Consider the following 15,994-nt stretch of genomic DNA (forward strand, 5'->3'; position numbering starts at 1 on the left):
GGTGTCAGCGCCCAGATTAGCTGTTCCCTCCCGGATGGATCCTGCTGTCCCTGGGCCACCGCCAGGCCCTGCGCCCATCCCCTTCCCATCCCCATCCATCCCCACTCGCCGCCTGTAGGGCTTCACCACCTTCACCCCTTCCCTCGCCCAGCCCCACAAGCAGCACCGCCCCACGTCCCAGGCTGCTGGGTGCAATGAGTGCACTGGGAGCTGGAGGGGTTGTTGGGCCGGATCCTGCCAAAGGCTGAGGTCCATCACACTCAGCTCAGCAGCGTTAGCTTCACGAGGGAGCGCCTGGACAGACCCCATCCCTGTCCTTATCTCACTGCCTTCCTTCCCCAAGCCTCATTCACATTCGTGTCCCCATCTCTGTTCCCATCCCCATCCCAACCTTACGCCACACACAAGGGTCGGAGCAGCCCCTTTGGGGTGGCCATGCTCCCGCAGTGCCAACACAACCCCGTGGGCTGCAGCCCCCACAGGGGAGGGGTGTGTGAGGGGGGTGGGCACAGCAGGGCCGGCTCCGGCCGCAGGCGCTGACATAACCTGGTTATCCACGATGGACGGCTGCAATCAGCGCCGAGCGGCCGCTGCCATAACTCACCGTGCCCCCTCCACCCCCCCCCTTCCTGGTTATCGGGGCTATAAATGGGATGCAGCATTGGCACAGCGCAGACCCCGCCATGAGCAGCCTGGATGCCATCCGGGAGGGCTATGCACGCTTTGACCCCCACGCCTACCTGCAGAACAACTACGTGCCCCCCCGCGCCGACTTCTCCTCCGAGGAGTGCGTGGTGCCCTGGAAGCTGAGATGTTTGGCCGAGACCTTCGCCAGCGGTGGGGAAACTGAGGCACGGGGTGGGGGGCACAGAGCATCCTGCCCGGCTCTCCCCATCCCGTGACTCACAGTGCGACCCCCCCAACTCCCCCCCCCACCCCCAGGTGAGATCTGTGGGCGCACGCTCATCGACGTGGGCTCGGGCCCCACCATCTATCAGCTGCTGAGCGCCTGCGATCACTTCGAGGAGATCGTGGCCACCGATTTCCTGGAGGTGAACCGGGAGGAGCTGCGGCGTTGGGTGCGGGGTGAGCCTGGAGCCTTCGATTGGAGCCCCTTCATCCAGCACGTCTGCAAGATCGAGGGGCGCGGGTAGGGCAGGAGGGGTGGGGTGGGGTGGGGGGCACGTCGTGGAATGCTGACCCCAAATCCCCGTGGGACCGTGGCCCCGAGACCCCATGGAGCTTCATGCCATGTCCCTGCAGATCGCAGCCCCTTGGATTTGTGGGTTGGGGGCTGAGACCCACTGCAGTCGTGGTCCCACAGCCCATAGTGCTGATCCCGGCAAGATTCCTTTGGGATCCCATCCCCAGGTCCCTCTGAGCACTGTGCCGGTCCCTATAGGATCCCAGTGCTGTGTCCCCACATCTGCCGTGCTGATCCCCAGCCCCGTGTCCCCGCTCATGCCAGGTTTTGGGATTCCATCTCCACATTCCTGCGGATGCTGTGCTGATCCCTGCAGGATCTCATCCCCATAATCCTGCTATGGGATCCCTTCCCTGTATCCCCCCAGGGTCCCATCCCCACACCGTGCTGATCCCTGTAGGTCCTGTCTAATATCCCTTGCAGACGTCAGGCTGATTGCTATGGGATCCCGTCCCCACATCCCTGTGGCTGCTGTGCTGCAGGACCCCAAACCCACATATCCCTATTGATGCCAGCTTGCTCCCTGCAGGACCCCAACCCCAAACCCCTATTGATGCCAGGTTGCTCCCTGCAAGACCCCAACCCCACATATCCCATACAGCTCCCCCCCCCAAACCCCCTTCCCTCCGCTCCATCCCAATGCCACCCGCCGCCCCCAGGGAGCCCTGGCAGGAGAAGGAGCAGCGGTTGCGGGGCCGCCTGCGGCGCATCCTCCCCATCGACGTGCACCTCGCAGACCCACTGGGTGCCCCACTGCACCCTCCGGCCGATGCTCTGCTCTCCACCTTCTGCCTGGAGGCCGTCAGCCCCGACCGCGCAGCCTTCGGGCGAGCGCTGGTGAATGTTGGCTCAATGCTGCGCCCGGGGGGCCACGCGTTGCTGCTGGGGGCTCTGGGGGAGTCCTTCTACCTGGCGGGCGCTGCGCGGCTGCCCGTGGTGCCATTGGATGAGGACGGTGTCCGCGGGGCTCTGAGCGATGCTGGGTTCACCCTCCGTGATTTCCGTTCCTACGCCATGCCCCCCGCGCTGCGCACCGGCGTGGATGATGTCGATGGAGTGTTCTTTGTCCATGCACAGAAACCACTGGAAGGCTGAGCAACCCCCTCCCTGCTTCCCACCCTCAAAAAGGCAGACGCTGCGCTCCCAAGTCGTGTCATCCCATCCCCGTTGCATCCCGTAATAAAGCCTGAGCTGAGCACGGCACGGCCTTGGGGAGGCACGGGGGTTTGGGGGCTGTGCAGGCTGGGGGTAAATGGGGATGGGGGAAATGGGGGTCACTGCATCTTGAGGGGGGGGTGAAGGGGAATTTAAGGGACGTGCCAAGATGGGGGGAGTGGGGACAGAAGGGTGGGAAATAGGGTGTGGGGGCTGCAGGGTGGGTGCTCCGTGGGGTGGGGTGATGGGAGCGCAGTGGGGCTGGGTATGCAGTGCCCATAGAGCAGCGGTGGGGTGCAGAGCAGGATGGGGGGCACAGAGTACAGATTGAATTCCAGCTTTATTCACAGCACAGGGCACACCCTGCTGGGGGGCTGCACCCTGCTGGGTGGGGGGCACAGCCCCAGGGCGCTCCCCAAGGGCTGCACAGGGGTCACCCCCCACCCCAAGGCACCGCTCTGACCCCACACATTGCACTGTCCCTCCTCCACCAAAAAGCCACCCAGCAGCAAGCAGGGCCGGGCAAGGCAGCGTCCTTCCCCCCTGTCTCCCAGGCACCATCACACCCCCCCCAGGGGACCCAGGCACCCACACCCCCCCCCATAGCAGTGTAGCCCCAACAGCCATTGCCACCTCGCGGCTGCCGGGATCCACAGCAGGAGAAATCGGCTCAGCATCAGCAGCCAGGGGGGTCCACTGCCCCCAGCTTCTCCCAGAGAGGGGCTCCCGGCCCCCACACAGGACAGAGTGATAGAAAGGAAAGCACATCTCAGAAGGCGGGGGGAAGAGGGAGTCCACAGCCAGGGGTTATGGGGGAGAGGGAGGGAGGAATTCGTTTGGCACATGTTGGGGCAGGGCCCTGGGGGGGGCATGCAGTGTTTCATCCCCCCCTGCTGCTCTAGTCCACTTTGGAGAGGTCCGAGTTGGCCTTCAGGAGGTAGAGGCTGTCATCCACCAGGAAGCTGTGGGGAGGGAGGGGAGGGCTGGGGGGCGCAGGTCGGTCCATCGGGGGCAGGAGATGGGGGCAAAGGGGGGCCCAAAAGCCACCGGAGCCCAGCCACCCCCAGCACCCATGAGCAGAGAGGGGACTCTGAGCACCTCCATTTCAAGACAGGGGACACAGTACTCCAAGGGCAAAAAAGGGGCCCCCAAGCACCTCAATTTCAAGAGTGGAGCACTGAGCACCCCATACTGAAGGAAAGGGCCCCAGCACCCCGATTTCAAGCACGGCCCTCACCTGTAAAAGAGGATGTTGAGCGGCACAGTGCTGATGTGCCAGAGGGCGTGGGCATCCAGCACCCAGAAGAGAGGAGGGAAGTCGAGGAGCTCGAGCAGAGCCCCCGCCTGCAGCAGCAGCACCACCACTGCACACTTCCAGACGTGGGGCAGGCGGGGGCGGTTCCGCAGGCACCACCACAGCCACCACAGCAGGTTGAGGAGCCCTAAGGAGGAAAAGAAGGGGGCAGTGGGATGGAAGCACGACGGCCCACACCCACTGCGTCCCCATCGTCCTCACTCTCATCTCAGTGTCCCCATATCCTCCACCCTGGTCCCATTGTGTTCCCTCGGCCCCTACTCTGATCCCATTGTTCCTCCTGGACCCGTTGCTCCCACGTTCCCCACCCCAGCCCCACTGCCCCAGCTCTCACCGATGGCCACGTTTGCAGCCATGTTGTAGCCGTAGTCAAAGCGGACGAGCGTCAGGTAGGAGATGTGGCAGGCGAGGAAGAGGAGGAGGAAGGCCCTGAAGATGCCGATTAAGGCCGGCCGCCGCAGCCCCATTGTCCTGTGAACAGGAGAACAGCAGTGACACAAACCCAACCCCAGGAACGGCGTTGTCCCCAGAGCTGGGACCATGCTCACCTGACCCAGCACAGGTACACGGAGTGCAGGACAACGGCTGAGGCGCAGAAGTAGTCGAGTTTCTGCAGGGCAGGAGTGGGGCCGGGGGCTCAGACCCCGGGGATGTGCCCAGTGCCCCCCACAAGGTGGGGACGGGGACCCTCACCTCTGTCAGCGCCGTGTCCCGCGTGTGGAAGACGGTGGACCAGAACCAGGCATTGACGGAGACCTGTGGAGAGCACAGAGTGGTGTTGCAGGCAGGGGACAGATGAGGTCACCACAGTGGTGGCTTCTGCATGTCCCCAATGCCCCGAGGGGAGGACTTACCCAGGCAAAGGCGACGCAGGTGGGGTACATGGGGGAGGTGGGGGGCACGGCAGCTTTGTAGCGCAGCAGCATCAGGAAGCTGGCCAGGCCGTTGAGGAGGGAGGCGAAGGCAGAGGCTGGCTCCTGGACAAAGAGGAACCTGGAGAAGGGCCACTGCGAGGGGATGGGGGGGGGGGCGTCAGTTGGATGCAGGGGACGCAGGGAACCTCAACCTCCCCCCCCTTTGTGCTCACCTTGCCATGGAACTGCGGCACGCGGCGGCCGCCCTGCACGTAGAGCCGCACTGTGTGCCACATGCACTCATACTTGCAGTCATCATGGCACGTCCAGCCTGGGGATGGGGAGCGGGGGGTCCCGGGGTGGGGCTCAGTGTGTCCCTCCTCCCTGCACCCCCTCCAGTCCCTCTCACGACAGCCATGGCCAGGGAGAAGGCTCCAGGATGGCCCTAAGTCTCCCCAGTACAGCCCAGTGCCCCTTCCAGGACAGCCCAGTGGGGTGCAGCACCTCCCACAGTACAGCCCAGTACCCCCATTACGGCTCTGTGCCTCCCAGCACAGTCCCGCATGCTCCAGTATGGCTCAGTGTTCCCCCAGAATGGACCAGCAACTTTCCAACCTGACCCTAGCATTGCCAAGTGCCTCCCAGTCCATCCCAGTGCTCCCAGTATGGCCCCAGTCGGGAACCAGTGACCCCCCTCTACCCCCCCAGTCCGGTCTCACCTCAGCTCAGTGCTCCCCAGTGCAGAACCAACACAGCCCGGTCACCTCTCAGCCCACACCCACTACGGCCCAGAGCTCCCCAGTATATCCCAGTGCCCCCAGTTCTGCCCCGCCTCCACGTGCAGAGGAGGAGCCTGCGCGACACGTGGGCGTGGCCACCACGTGGGCGTGGCCCGGAAGGGGCGGGGTCTTCAGGCCCCGCAGCCAATGGGCGGGCAGCGGGGCGGTACCTGTGAGGCCCATGTAGAGCGGCTGCCGGGCGCGGAAGTGCCGCAGCGCCGCCCCCGAGCAGTTCCGCCGCTCGCAGCGGCCCAGGCACTCGCGGTACAGCGGCTCCCGGTCGCCCTGAGAGCCGCGGGCCGGGCCCGGCGCCGTCGCCGCTCCCAGCAACAGCAGCAGCGCGGCCCGCGCCGCCCCGCCGCCCGCCATCGCCGCCCGGCGCGGCTTCCGGCCCGCCCCGGAAGTGGAGGCGGCGCGGGGCACCACGGGATATAGCGCCCCCGCTGGCTGCGGGCATCACGGGAGGGCTTCGGTCCTCCAGAGCGGGAGGATCATGGGATGTTCCCCCCCCCTCCTTCGGCGCTCTCCGCAGAGGCTCACGGGATATGTCCCCCCGTGGTGCCGGGGGGCGTCGGAGGCCTGGAGGGGCCCAGGCCCGATGGGGGGGACCGGAGGGCACCCGGTGGTCTCAGCGCAGTGCGGAGAGGAGCGGTGCGGCGGGGGGCGGAAGCCGCGAGGTCCAGGGCTGCCTCAGAACCGCGGGCCCGGCTGGGAGACGGGGGCAGCTGTGAGGACTGGCCCCGCCCTGTGGCGCCCCCAGGCCTCGGCCTGCACCGCCGCACCGCGCGTGGGGCCGGGGGTCGCAGCCTGCAGCCGGGCAGCCCGGGAGCTGCGGTGCTCCGGTGGAGCCGTGCCAGCAGCGGGGCCGTGCCCGGTGCCTCGCAGTGCCCGTTGTGGAGCTCCCACGTTGTCGGAACCCCGAGATGGAGCACACGAGGGTGGCTCTGCTGCTGCTCCCCCCCCCCCCCATCTCCCACTCCGCCCCATCAGAAACCCCGGTGCGCGGAGTGACCGAGACAGGAAAACCCGGTGCTGCCGGGATGGGGTGACCGAGAGCAGCCGGGAGTCCCGGTACAGCGGGATCCCCGTGCCCGGTACGCCCGGCTCGGTGCTGCCTGTGTCGGAGGGCCCCGGTGCTCCCGGGATGGAGCGCTCAAAGCCGCCCGGTGGTTCCGGTGGTTCCGGTGCTGCCCGGGATGTTCGGGACCCGCGATGTTCGAGCTCGGTGCTGCCGGGCGGCCGCGAGCATTTGGGAGCTCAGCCGCTGAGCCCGGGGCAGCGGGACGGCCGGTGTCGCCGGGACGGCCGGTGACCCGACGCCGCCCGGTGCCTCCGGTGCTCGGGAGCGCGCGGGGTGGGCGGGAGCGCGCGGCGCGCCCTCTTCCCCGCTCCCAGGAACGCTGCGCGTCCCCGCGAGGTGGAGCCCGGGAGCGCGGCGGGAGGCGGCGGAACCGCACCGCAAACTTTCCCGGAGCGGCCGGCGCGGGGCCATGGGCCGCGGCCCGCGCTGAGCACCATGATCGCCGCCCGCGGCCGCCCGCTCTGCCCCGCGCTGCTGCTGCTGCTGCTCGCCGCGCTTTGCCCCGCCGCCGCCGCCGAAGGTGGGTCCGCCCCGACGGGCAGCGGGGGCGCGGGGGGCGGCGGCGGGACTCGGTGCGGAGTTGTGCGGAGAGCGGAGGGATCGGGGTTGCGGGGCCGGGGGGCTGCTGTGCTGGGGCTTTGAGGTTGAAAGTGACCCCGACTCCCACCCCCCCGCGCCGCTGGTCCCCCCCCCCGTCCCCCCCGGCTCCCCGCCGTGGGCAGCACCTCCCTCTCGGCGTTCCCACGCGGGATTGGGCTGAGCTGGGAGGCGCGGGGCCGGGGGCGGCCGCATCGCTCGTTGCCCCCCCCCCGGTGTCCCCCGGCGAGGGCGAGCTCGCAGCTCCCGCTGTGCCGTGTCCCCCAGGGGACCCCGAGATGGGGACGACCCCGTCCCCACCGCGGTGCGTGGGATGGAACGGCTCGCAGGGGTCCCGCAGATCACAAGAGGTGCGGTGACACAGCCACGAGAGCCTCCCACCGCCGGGACGCCCCCCCCCCTCCCGGTCCCACGAAAATGGTTTCGGGGCGCGGAGGGGCCCCGGGGCAGCGGCGGTGCCGCACGGTGCGGGTGGGCGGGCGGGTGGGTGCGTCCCCGCCGGTCGCTCCCATCCACATTCTCGAGGTGCCGCACCCTGCCCGGCCCGACGGGAGCAGCCGGGGCAGGACCCAGCGCCGCGGGGCCTCGGCCGGAGCGGGGACGGGGCGGGCATCGCCCCACCGCCATCCCCACGCAGACCCCGATGTGGGGTTCCCAGGGCAAAAAGCGGGGACTCGGTGGGTCCCTGCTGCTCCGATCACCCTGCAGCTCGAGCTCCGAGTGGTGGCACGTCCCCACCGCTGTATTCAGCGCTGTCCCCAGGGCAGGGGGTGACGCGCAGCCGGAGCCCCGGGAGGGCGATGGCAGTGGGACCGAACTGGGATCCATCCCCACCGCCTTCCTCCGGCCCTGGGAGCGCCGTCGGCATCCCCTGCCCGCACGCAGCAGGTGGAGCAGACCTTGAGCTTTGGCCGCACAACAGCGCGGGGCCGTTCCCTTCGGGGTGGGGGCACCTGGCAGTCCCCACCTCCCCGTCCACATGGGTAACTCCGTGCCCAGGGGCAGAGATTCCCGTTCTGGAGGCTCGGGGCCGTTTCCCCGTCTCGGCGGCCCCGCAGAAGGCAGAGGTCAGGGAGGGGGGGGGCTGCAGCCCGGGTTGTCCCACGGCCTCGTGGCAGCTGCCGGCACCGGGGGCTGTCACTCAGCCTCCGCGCGGCCCCCCCTGCACGGAGGGCAGAGCGCAGCGTACCCAACCTCTGCCTCAGTGTCCCTTTCAGGGTGGTGGTGGTGGAGCCGTGGGGTGGGCGTTGGGGGCGACCGTGGCCCCCACCCCATGAGGTGAAAGGGGACAACGGGGAACGACACGGTGACCCCGCTCGAGGAGAGGCGAGGGTGCACGTTGGCACGTGGGGGTCTCGAGGGACCCCAGCCCCAAAGGCTTCGCTGGGGGGCCGTCCCGCGTGGCGGTGGGGCGCCGGGGGCCGCGGGCGTGCCGGGGCTGGGCCGTGCCTGCGTCACCCCGCTCGCTCCCCAAACACGCCCGACCTGAAAAGGCGGTTCCCGGCGGGACGCTGCGGCCGGGCCGTGCCACCCCACCGCCGTGACTCACCGCACCCCGGCCCGCCCCTCCCGGACCCACCGCCACGCACTGGGGAGGGGGAGGACGGAGCGAGGCGGCCATGGGACGCGGCCATCCGGGGCCGCTCAACAATCGCGTGTTGTCTGGGCTCAACCCCCCCTCCGGCGGCGTGGGCACAGCATTCCTGCTCCGCGGCCCCCGCCCCGCTCGGGGCCCCCCGGGCTGCGCTCGGTGCGGGCTGTGGGGCCGGGGCGGCGTTATGGGACCGCCCAGAGCCGGACGTGGGCACGCGGTGGGGGTCGTGGCTGCGTGCCGACGTTGGGGTGGTGCTGCGGTGGGAGCTGGGGGTCCGCATCCCCGTGCATCCCGCGTCCCTCGTCCCCACGCCACGTGCGGGGGCCGCGCAGGAAGCCCATCGGAAGCCCATCGGAAGTTTTTGGGAGCAGATAACCGTCAGCAGCCGCAGGCGCAGCATTTCCTGCGGCCGGATCCCGCGGGGGCGATGGCACGGCCGGCCCTGGCTGACCCGTCCCACCCCCCCATCCATCCCCGCAGTGTGCACCGGCACCGACATGAAGCTGCTGCAGCCCTCCAGCCCCGAGAGCCACTACGAGACCTTACGGCACCTCTACCAGGGCTGCCAGGTGGTGCAGGGCAACCTGGAGCTCACCTACCTGCCCCCCGGCGCCGACACCGCCTTCCTCAAGGTGCGAGGATTCGGGGACACGTGGCACCGAGAAAGGAGAGGGGTCCCGGGGGCACCGCGGGGGTCTCACCGCCGTGCTACCCCCTCTTCCCCCCCGCAGGACATCAAGGAGGTGCAGGGCTACGTGCTGATCGCTGAGAACCACGTGAGCGCCGTGGGGCTGCAGGGGCTGCGCATCATCCGTGGGACGCAGCTCTTCCAGGAGCGCTACGCGTTGGCCGTGCTGGGCAACGTGGGGCTGCGGCAGCTCGGCATGCGGCAGCTCACAGGTAGGGGGTGTAGGGGGGGGAGGAGATGGATGGGGGGTCCCTGCTTGGGAGCTGTAGGTCCACGAGTAGGGCTGGGGTATAGAATCACCACGTGGTTTGGGTTGCAAGACCCCAAAATCCATCCGTGTCCAGCCCATGTCGCAGGGACCCCTCCCACCTCACCGTGCTGGACCTGAGCACTGCCAGGGATGGGGAACCCACAGCTGCTCTGTGCCCTCATAGCAATGAATTTCTTCCCGATGTCTAACCTAAATCTCCCCTCTTTTAGCTTAAAACCATTCCCCGTTGTTCATCCCTACACCCCCAGCAGATCTCCTCCCCAGATTTTATGCAGCCCCTTTAGTCTCTGGGTGGGGACTCCAAGTGTGGGTGTCCCCACGGGGCCATCCCCCCATGCTGATGGCAGCTCTTATCCCCCCATGCAGAGATCCTGAAGGGGGGGGTACACATCGAGGGGAACCCCCAGCTCTGCTTCCAGGAGACCATCCTCTGGGCCGACATCTTCCACCGACACAACGAGCTGCGCAGTGAGACCCGCGTGGAGAGCACCCGCAGCCGCACCTGTGAGCAGCCCAAGGGTTGGGGAGGGGGCCGAGAGGTGGGTGGGCTGGGGGGATGCTGCCCTCCCCAGCTCCCTATTGATGCCATCCATCCCCCTGCAGGTCCCGACTGCAGGGCACTGTGTGCTGAGGGGCACTGCTGGGGCGAGAGCCCGCAGGATTGCCAGACCTGTGAGTATGGGGCTGCCTGGACCCCCACCCCATAGAAACCCCCAAACCCTTGTTCACTCCCATATCCCTGCTCCATTCACCCCATGTAGCACCCAGATCCCTGCTCTGGGGTCCTCCACTTGTACCTCCCAATCACCATGCTGCAGACCTCCCCTTGTCCCCAAACCCCTGCTCCAGAGATGCCCAGAATCCCTTCCCTATACACCTTTGGAATGCCACCTACTGCACAGCTCCTTGCCCCTCTCCCCAGACTCTTATCTCTTTGGGGGAGGGATCCCCGTGCCATTGTGCCCCCCTTTTCCTCCTCCAGTGACCAACAGTATCTGCCACGGGTGCCCACGCTGCAAGGGCACGAAGCCGACGGACTGCTGCCACGAGCAGTGCGCTGCGGGCTGCACCGGCCCCAAGCACTCCGACTGCCTGGTGGGCAAGGGAAGGGGGGTGGGCAGGGGATTCCCCCAAACACAGGGGCTGATGGCTGGACCCCCCCCACCCCCCCCTCCAGGCCTGTCTGAACTTCAACCGGAGTGGGATTTGTGAGCTGCACTGCCCCCCCCTCGTCATCTACAACTCCGACACCTTCGAGTCGGTGCCCAACCGTGATGGGCGATACACCTTTGGTGCCAGCTGTGTCAGCCAGTGCCCCTGTGAGTGCTGGGGGGTGGGGAGGGGTCTGAGCACCTCCTTACCCAGTTCTGACCATCCTGTCCCCTCCCCCTGCCCCCCAGATAACTACCTTGCGACAGAGGTGGGCTCCTGTACCCTTGTCTGCCCCCAGAACAGTCAAGAGGTGACAGTCAACAATGTGCAGAAGTGCGAGAAGTGCAGCAAGCCTTGTCCAGAGGGTGAGTGCCTGGGAGGGCTCTGGGGCAACCTGGGGGGGCTGCTGTTCACTGGGAAGCTCTGCAGCACTGGTGCGGTCCTGGAGAGCCCTTGTCTCCAGTGGGGCCAAGGGCTGCTCTGCCTTGGGGGGCCCTGCAGCTGCCGAGCAGGCAGTGCTTTGGGGAGGTCCTGGTGAATCTACCACCCCCTCTCTGCCCCCCGCAGTGTGCTACGGGCTGGGGGTGGATTTCCTCAAGGGTGTCCGTGCTGTCAATGCCTCCAACATCCGGCACTTCGCTGGCTGCACCAAGATCTTTGGCAGCCTGGCCTTCCTGCCCGAAACCTTTGCTGGGTAAGCACTGCGTACCCCATCCCAGAGGGAACCATTGGGACCCCCCACAGTCCCACCAACCCCCCCCTTCCTACCTCCCACAGGGACCCGAGCACCAACACAGCACCTCTGGACCCCCAGCTGCTATCGGTCTTTGAGAGCCTGGAGGAGCTGACAGGTGAGTGCCTGGGGGTGGGGACACGTCCCGGAGCTGAGGGCACAAAGCGAGCAGTGGTTACACTTGTGTCCCCCTCCTCCCCTCCCCCAGGGTACCTCTACATTGCTGCCTGGCCACCCGGCATGGACGACCTGGGCGTCTTTCAGAACCTGCGTGTTATCCGTGGCCGTGTGCTGCACAAGTGAGCGGGGATGGGGACCTAGAGGGATGTGATGGGTGACACGGGGGTGACGTGGGTGCTCACCTGGCTGTGTCTTGGCAGCGGTGCCTACTCACTGACGCTGCAGGACCTGGCGGTGCGGGCACTGGGGCTGCGTGCCCTGCAGGAGATCAGCAGTGGGATGGTGCTCATCCACCACAACCCCCAGCTCTGCTTCCTCCAGAAGGTGCCCTGGGACAGCATCTTCCGCCACCCCCGCCAGCACCTCTTCCAGACCCACAACAAAGCCCCCGAGCAGTGCGGTGAGGACCCCCCAGTCCCACTCCCAGCCCTGCTCACGGTCCCCAGGGCCAGGCCGGACCATGGGGGTAACCCTGTGTCTGACCTCCCCAGAGAGTGAGGGCCTGGTGTGCTTCCATCTCTGCGCCCACGGGCACTGCTGGGGACCTGGCCCCACTCAGTGCGTCTCCTGTGAGCGCTTCCTGCGGGGCCAGGAGTGTGTGGCCTCCTGCAACCTGCTGGATGGGTGAGTTAGGGATGGGCTGAGCGTGGCAGGGGGAGTGGGACACTGCCCTGCCTCAATCCCAACCCTATCCCGCTCCCACCACCCCGCAGTGCCATCCGGGAGCACACCAACGGCACACGCTGCCTGCCCTGCCACCCTGAGTGCCAGCCACAGAACGGCACCGAGACCTGCTTTGGATCGGTGAGCACGGGGACACGGGGACACCAGCATGGGGATGGCACTGCCGCCAGGTCCCTCACCCTCCATCCCCGTGCCCCCCGCCCCGCAGGACGCGGATCAGTGCGTGGCGTGTGCGCACTACAAGGATGGGCAGCAGTGTGTGCGGCGCTGCCCCAGCGGGGTGAAGGTGGACGCCTCCTTTGTGCCCATCTGGAAGTACCCGGACGAGGAGGGGGTCTGCCAGCTCTGCCCCACCAACTGCACCCACTCGTGAGTACACACCGCGACCGGGGGTGTGGAGGGGGGCTGCTGGATGCTCACCCACCCTGTGTTCTATCAGGTGCACCATCCGGGATGAGGACGGCTGCCCCGTGGACCAGAAGCCGAGGTACCACCTTGGGTACAACCACCCCATGGGGGAGCATCAGGGGGTGACCGCATCCCCACGTCCCCTGTCACCTCCCATCCCACAGCCAGGTGACGTCCATCATTGCTGGTGTGGTGGGGGCTCTGCTGGTCGTCGTCCTTCTGCTCATCACCGTCGTCTGCGTCAAGCGCCGGCGGCAGCAGGAGAGGAAGCACACCATGCGGCGGCTGCTGCAGGAGACCGAGGTGGGGATGTGGGGCAACCTGGAAGGGAGGGCTCAAAGAGTTGTCCCTCCTCACTCACCTGTCCCTCACAGCTGGTGGAGCCGCTGACGCCCAGCGGGGCGCTTCCCAACCAAGCGCAGATGCGCATCCTCAAGGAGACGGAGTTGAAGAAAGTGAAGGTTTTGGGCTCTGGCGCTTTCGGCACTGTCTATAAGGTGAGGAGTGGGAGGCACTGTCAGTGAGACGGCACCATCTGCGTCCTCCTCGCTCACCGACCCCCCCATAGGGCATCTGGATCCCCGACGGGGAGAGCGTGAAGATCCCGGTGGCCATCAAGGTGTTGCGGGAGAACACCTCGCCCAAAGCCAACAAGGAGATCCTGGATGTGAGTGAGGTGGAGGTGGGCACGGGGCTGGGGAGTCTGTGCCAACCTGACCTCCTGTCCGTGGCTGCCTGCAGGAAGCCTACGTGATGGCCGGGGTGGGCAGCCCCTATGTGTCGCGGCTGCTGGGCATCTGCCTGACCTCCACGGTGCAGCTGGTGACGCAGCTGATGCCCTACGGCTGCTTGTTGGACTACGTGCGGGAGAACAAGGACCGCATCGGCTCCCAGGACCTGCTCAACTGGTGTGTGCAGATCGCCAAGGTAGGACTGGGGGCTGCTGGGGGGTGTGGGGGCTGCCGGGGGGCTGGAGGTGCAGAGCTTAATGCCTGCTGCCCAGGGGATGAGCTACCTGGAGGAGGTGCGGCTGGTGCACCGTGACCTGGCTGCTCGCAATGTCCTGGTCAAGAGCCCCAACCACGTCAAAATCACAGACTTCGGGCTGGCACGGCTGCTTGATATCGACGAGACTGAGTACCATGCTGACGGGGGCAAGGTGGGACGTGGGGACGGGGTGACGGGGAGCGTGGTGTCCCCAGAGGGTCCCGCTCATCCCTCCACCCACCCACCCAGGTCCCCATCAAGTGGATGGCGCTGGAGTCCATCCTGCGCCGGCGCTTCACCCACCAGAGCGACGTCTGGAGCTACGGTGCGTTCCTGTGCTGGCTGCGGTGGGGCAGGGGGTCCCAAACCAACACTTACCCCATGTCCCCGTGTCCTCAGGTGTCACTGTGTGGGAGCTGATGACCTTCGGGGCAAAACCGTACGATGGGATCCCAGCAAGGGAGATCCCCGACCTGCTGGAGAAAGGCGAGCGGCTGCCGCAGCCGCCCATCTGCACCATCGACGTCTACATGATCATGGTGAAATGTGAGTGGGGGGACATGGGGACACGGTGGCCAGGACCCCACCGCCCCCCTCACGGCACTCGGCTCTGCCCCAGGCTGGATGATCGACTCCGAGTGCCGGCCCAAGTTCCGTGAGCTGGTCACCGAGTTCTCCCGCATGGCCCGCGACCCCCAGCGCTTTGTGGTCATCCAGGTACGGGGTCCTGGGGGTTTTGCCCTCAGCAGTGCCCCAGCAGGCACTGACAGCCCCCCTTTGCCCCCAGAACGACATGATTGGGCTGCCCAGCTCCATGGATAGCACCTTCTACCGGGCGCTGCTGGAGGAGGAGGACATGGACGACCTGGTGGATGCTGAGGAGTACCTGGTCCCTCACCAGGGCTTCTTCAGTGCTGAGACCTCCACTGCCTACCGCAGCCGCATCTCCTCCACGCGGGTATGGGCCAGCTTGGGGCAGTGCGCTGCTGCAGGGTCCACAGGGCGCAAAGTCCCTAACGCTACCTGGAGACCCCGCAGACCCCGTGCAACCCCACGGCACCATCTTGTCTCCCCAGAGCACGGCAGAGACCCCAGCCGACACAACGGAGGGCGAGGAATCAGCTGCCTTCCCCTTTCCACCGCAGAGCCTGGCGGAGGGGCCAGAGTGCCCTGTGCCAGAGGCTCTGGAGGTGGATGTTGGGGCCAAAGGAGCCCTGCCGAGCCCCCCAGCCACACGGTACAGCGAGGACCCCACTGCGCTGCCAGGTGATGAGAGCGAGGGTCTGGACCCCGAGGGCTTCACCACCCCAGCTCCCCATACCACTATGCCAGGTAGGGCAGTAGGGAGCCTGGGGAGGGGGGCAAGGATCCTGCTTGGCCGCTGACACAGCCCTTGTCCCTGCAGAGTACGTGAATCAGGCTGGGGAGCGGCCATCGCCCCCCCGGCAGCCCTGCGCACCGCCGTCCCCCCCAGACAAGCCCAAGGGCCACCAAGGCAAGAACGGGCTCATCAAGGACACCAAGCACCCCTTCCTGGGGCCCTTTGGCCGCGCCGTGGAGAACCCTGAGTACCTGGCCCCCCCGGGGCTGCCGGTCCCTACCGCCTTCAGCCAGGCCTTTGACAACCCCTACTACTGGAACCAGGACCCCCCCAAAGCCGGGAGCCCTGAGGGTGGTCCCAGCTCCACGCCGGCAGCTGAGAACCCCGAGTACCTGGGTTTGGCTGAGCCTGAGGACGTTGCTGTGTAGGGCAGGGCCACCGATGGACCCCCCTTTCACTGAGGCAGCTTGGAGTGGGACGGCGTGGGGCCGGGACTGTCCCCTCTGCGTGGGGTGCCCTATGCTGCGGGAGAGCCCAGGGCACTGTGGGACAGTGCAGCGGCACAGAGGTGGGCACAGAGGACCTCAAAAGAAGCCCAAAAGCCCCACCGAGATGGATGCTCAAACCCCACACGGTTCCTTGAGGAATAAGGAAGATGGAAGCGGCGTCACCCCGACCAGCACAGGACTGGGAGCCCCATCACACCGCTACTCATCACCATACACCTGTGTCACACTGCCACTGTCCTGAAGGCTCCTCCACCACCACTGTGCCCCAGCCCCCTCCCCACCGGCGCCCAGCTGCGCTGGACACACTGACTTGCACTGAGCAGGTAGATGCTGGGCTGCCTGGGCTCCTGCTGGATTCCTGTGAAGCTGATGGTGTCACACCTGGATGTATATTTGATCATTGTATATGATTTTTTTTTTTTTTTTCTACTCTGCTTGTCTGTGTGGTTTGCTCCCATCTCCTCCATCAGCTGCTGTCACCA

At 66.9% G+C, this 15,994-nt stretch overlaps 3 protein-coding genes across 5 annotated transcripts; 2 read left to right on the forward strand and 1 right to left on the reverse strand.

Moving 5' to 3' along the window:
• Positions 1–674: 674 nt before the first annotated feature.
• Positions 675–2,394, forward strand: PNMT (phenylethanolamine N-methyltransferase). The gene is made up of 3 exons (XM_085211254.1): positions 675–837; positions 943–1,150; positions 1,864–2,394. Exons 1-3 carry the CDS (start codon positions 684–686, stop codon positions 2,297–2,299), a joined length of 798 nt encoding a protein of 265 aa, XP_085067380.1. The 5' UTR covers positions 675–683; the 3' UTR covers positions 2,300–2,394.
• A 286-nt stretch (positions 2,395–2,680) lies between these two features.
• Positions 2,681–5,726, reverse strand: PGAP3 (post-GPI attachment to proteins phospholipase 3). Of its 2 annotated transcripts, none has more exons than XM_085211253.1 (8): positions 5,478–5,726; positions 4,762–4,859; positions 4,529–4,651; positions 4,368–4,430; positions 4,223–4,284; positions 4,009–4,145; positions 3,597–3,801; positions 2,681–3,321 (listed from the first exon to the last, which is right to left on the reverse strand). In XM_085211253.1, the coding sequence occupies exons 1-8, from the start codon at positions 5,674–5,676 to the stop codon at positions 3,258–3,260; spliced, it is 951 nt and encodes a 316-aa protein (XP_085067379.1). In that variant the 5' UTR covers positions 5,677–5,726; the 3' UTR covers positions 2,681–3,257. The 2 variants fall into 2 exon arrangements, with proteins under 2 accessions (XP_085067379.1, XP_085067378.1); XM_085211252.1 differs by having other exon boundaries at positions 4,529–4,681.
• A 957-nt stretch (positions 5,727–6,683) lies between these two features.
• ERBB2 (erb-b2 receptor tyrosine kinase 2) lies at positions 6,684–15,942 on the forward strand. Of its 2 annotated transcripts, XM_085211242.1 has the most exons (27): positions 6,684–6,908; positions 9,060–9,211; positions 9,311–9,479; positions 9,905–10,042; positions 10,142–10,210; positions 10,521–10,633; positions 10,716–10,857; positions 10,939–11,055; positions 11,258–11,384; positions 11,468–11,541; positions 11,632–11,722; positions 11,804–12,003; positions 12,095–12,227; positions 12,317–12,407; positions 12,496–12,656; positions 12,727–12,774; positions 12,860–12,998; positions 13,070–13,192; positions 13,264–13,362; positions 13,437–13,622; positions 13,699–13,854; positions 13,932–14,007; positions 14,082–14,228; positions 14,302–14,399; positions 14,470–14,640; positions 14,759–15,014; positions 15,088–15,942. In XM_085211242.1, the coding sequence occupies exons 1-27, from the start codon at positions 6,824–6,826 to the stop codon at positions 15,429–15,431; spliced, it is 3,705 nt and encodes a 1,234-aa protein (XP_085067368.1). In that variant the 5' UTR covers positions 6,684–6,823; the 3' UTR covers positions 15,432–15,942. The 2 variants fall into 2 exon arrangements, with proteins under 2 accessions (XP_085067368.1, XP_085067366.1); XM_085211240.1 differs by having other exon boundaries at positions 9,905–10,210.
• Positions 15,943–15,994: the final 52 nt, after the last annotated feature.

Source organism: Meleagris gallopavo, chromosome 29 (assembly GCF_905368555.1).
Source record: "Meleagris gallopavo chromosome 29, MGAL_WU_HG_1.1, whole genome shotgun sequence".
In the NCBI taxonomy this organism is placed as follows: domain Eukaryota; kingdom Metazoa; phylum Chordata; class Aves; order Galliformes; family Phasianidae; genus Meleagris; species Meleagris gallopavo.

Excerpts from the sequence above, each read along its gene's own strand:
- ERBB2 (XM_085211240.1), top strand. The coding sequence starts at position 6,824 with ATGATCGCCGCCCGCGGCCGCCCGCTCTGCCCCGCGCTGCTGCTGCTG. Across the intron at positions 9,212-9,310 it reads CCGACACCGCCTTCCTCAAG|GACATCAAGGAGGTGCAGGG; the intron begins GTGCGAGGATTC and ends TCCCCCCCGCAG. Across the intron at positions 14,400-14,469 it reads AGCGCTTTGTGGTCATCCAG|AACGACATGATTGGGCTGCC; the intron begins GTACGGGGTCCT and ends CTTTGCCCCCAG.
- PNMT (XM_085211254.1), top strand. The coding sequence starts at position 684 with ATGAGCAGCCTGGATGCCATCCGGGAGGGCTATGCACGCTTTGACCCC. Across the intron at positions 838-942 it reads GGCCGAGACCTTCGCCAGCG|GTGAGATCTGTGGGCGCACG; the intron begins GTGGGGAAACTG and ends CCCCACCCCCAG. Across the intron at positions 1,151-1,863 it reads TGCAAGATCGAGGGGCGCGG|GGAGCCCTGGCAGGAGAAGG; the intron begins GTAGGGCAGGAG and ends CGCCGCCCCCAG.
- PGAP3 (XM_085211252.1), bottom strand. The coding sequence starts at position 5,676 with ATGGCGGGCGGCGGGGCGGCGCGGGCCGCGCTGCTGCTGTTGCTGGGA. Across the intron at positions 4,860-5,477 it reads GCTCTACATGGGCCTCACAG|GCTGGACGTGCCATGATGAC; the intron begins GTACCGCCCCGC and ends CCCCATCCCCAG. Across the intron at positions 4,146-4,222 it reads GTGTACCTGTGCTGGGTCAG|GACAATGGGGCTGCGGCGGC; the intron begins GTGAGCATGGTC and ends TCCTGTTCACAG.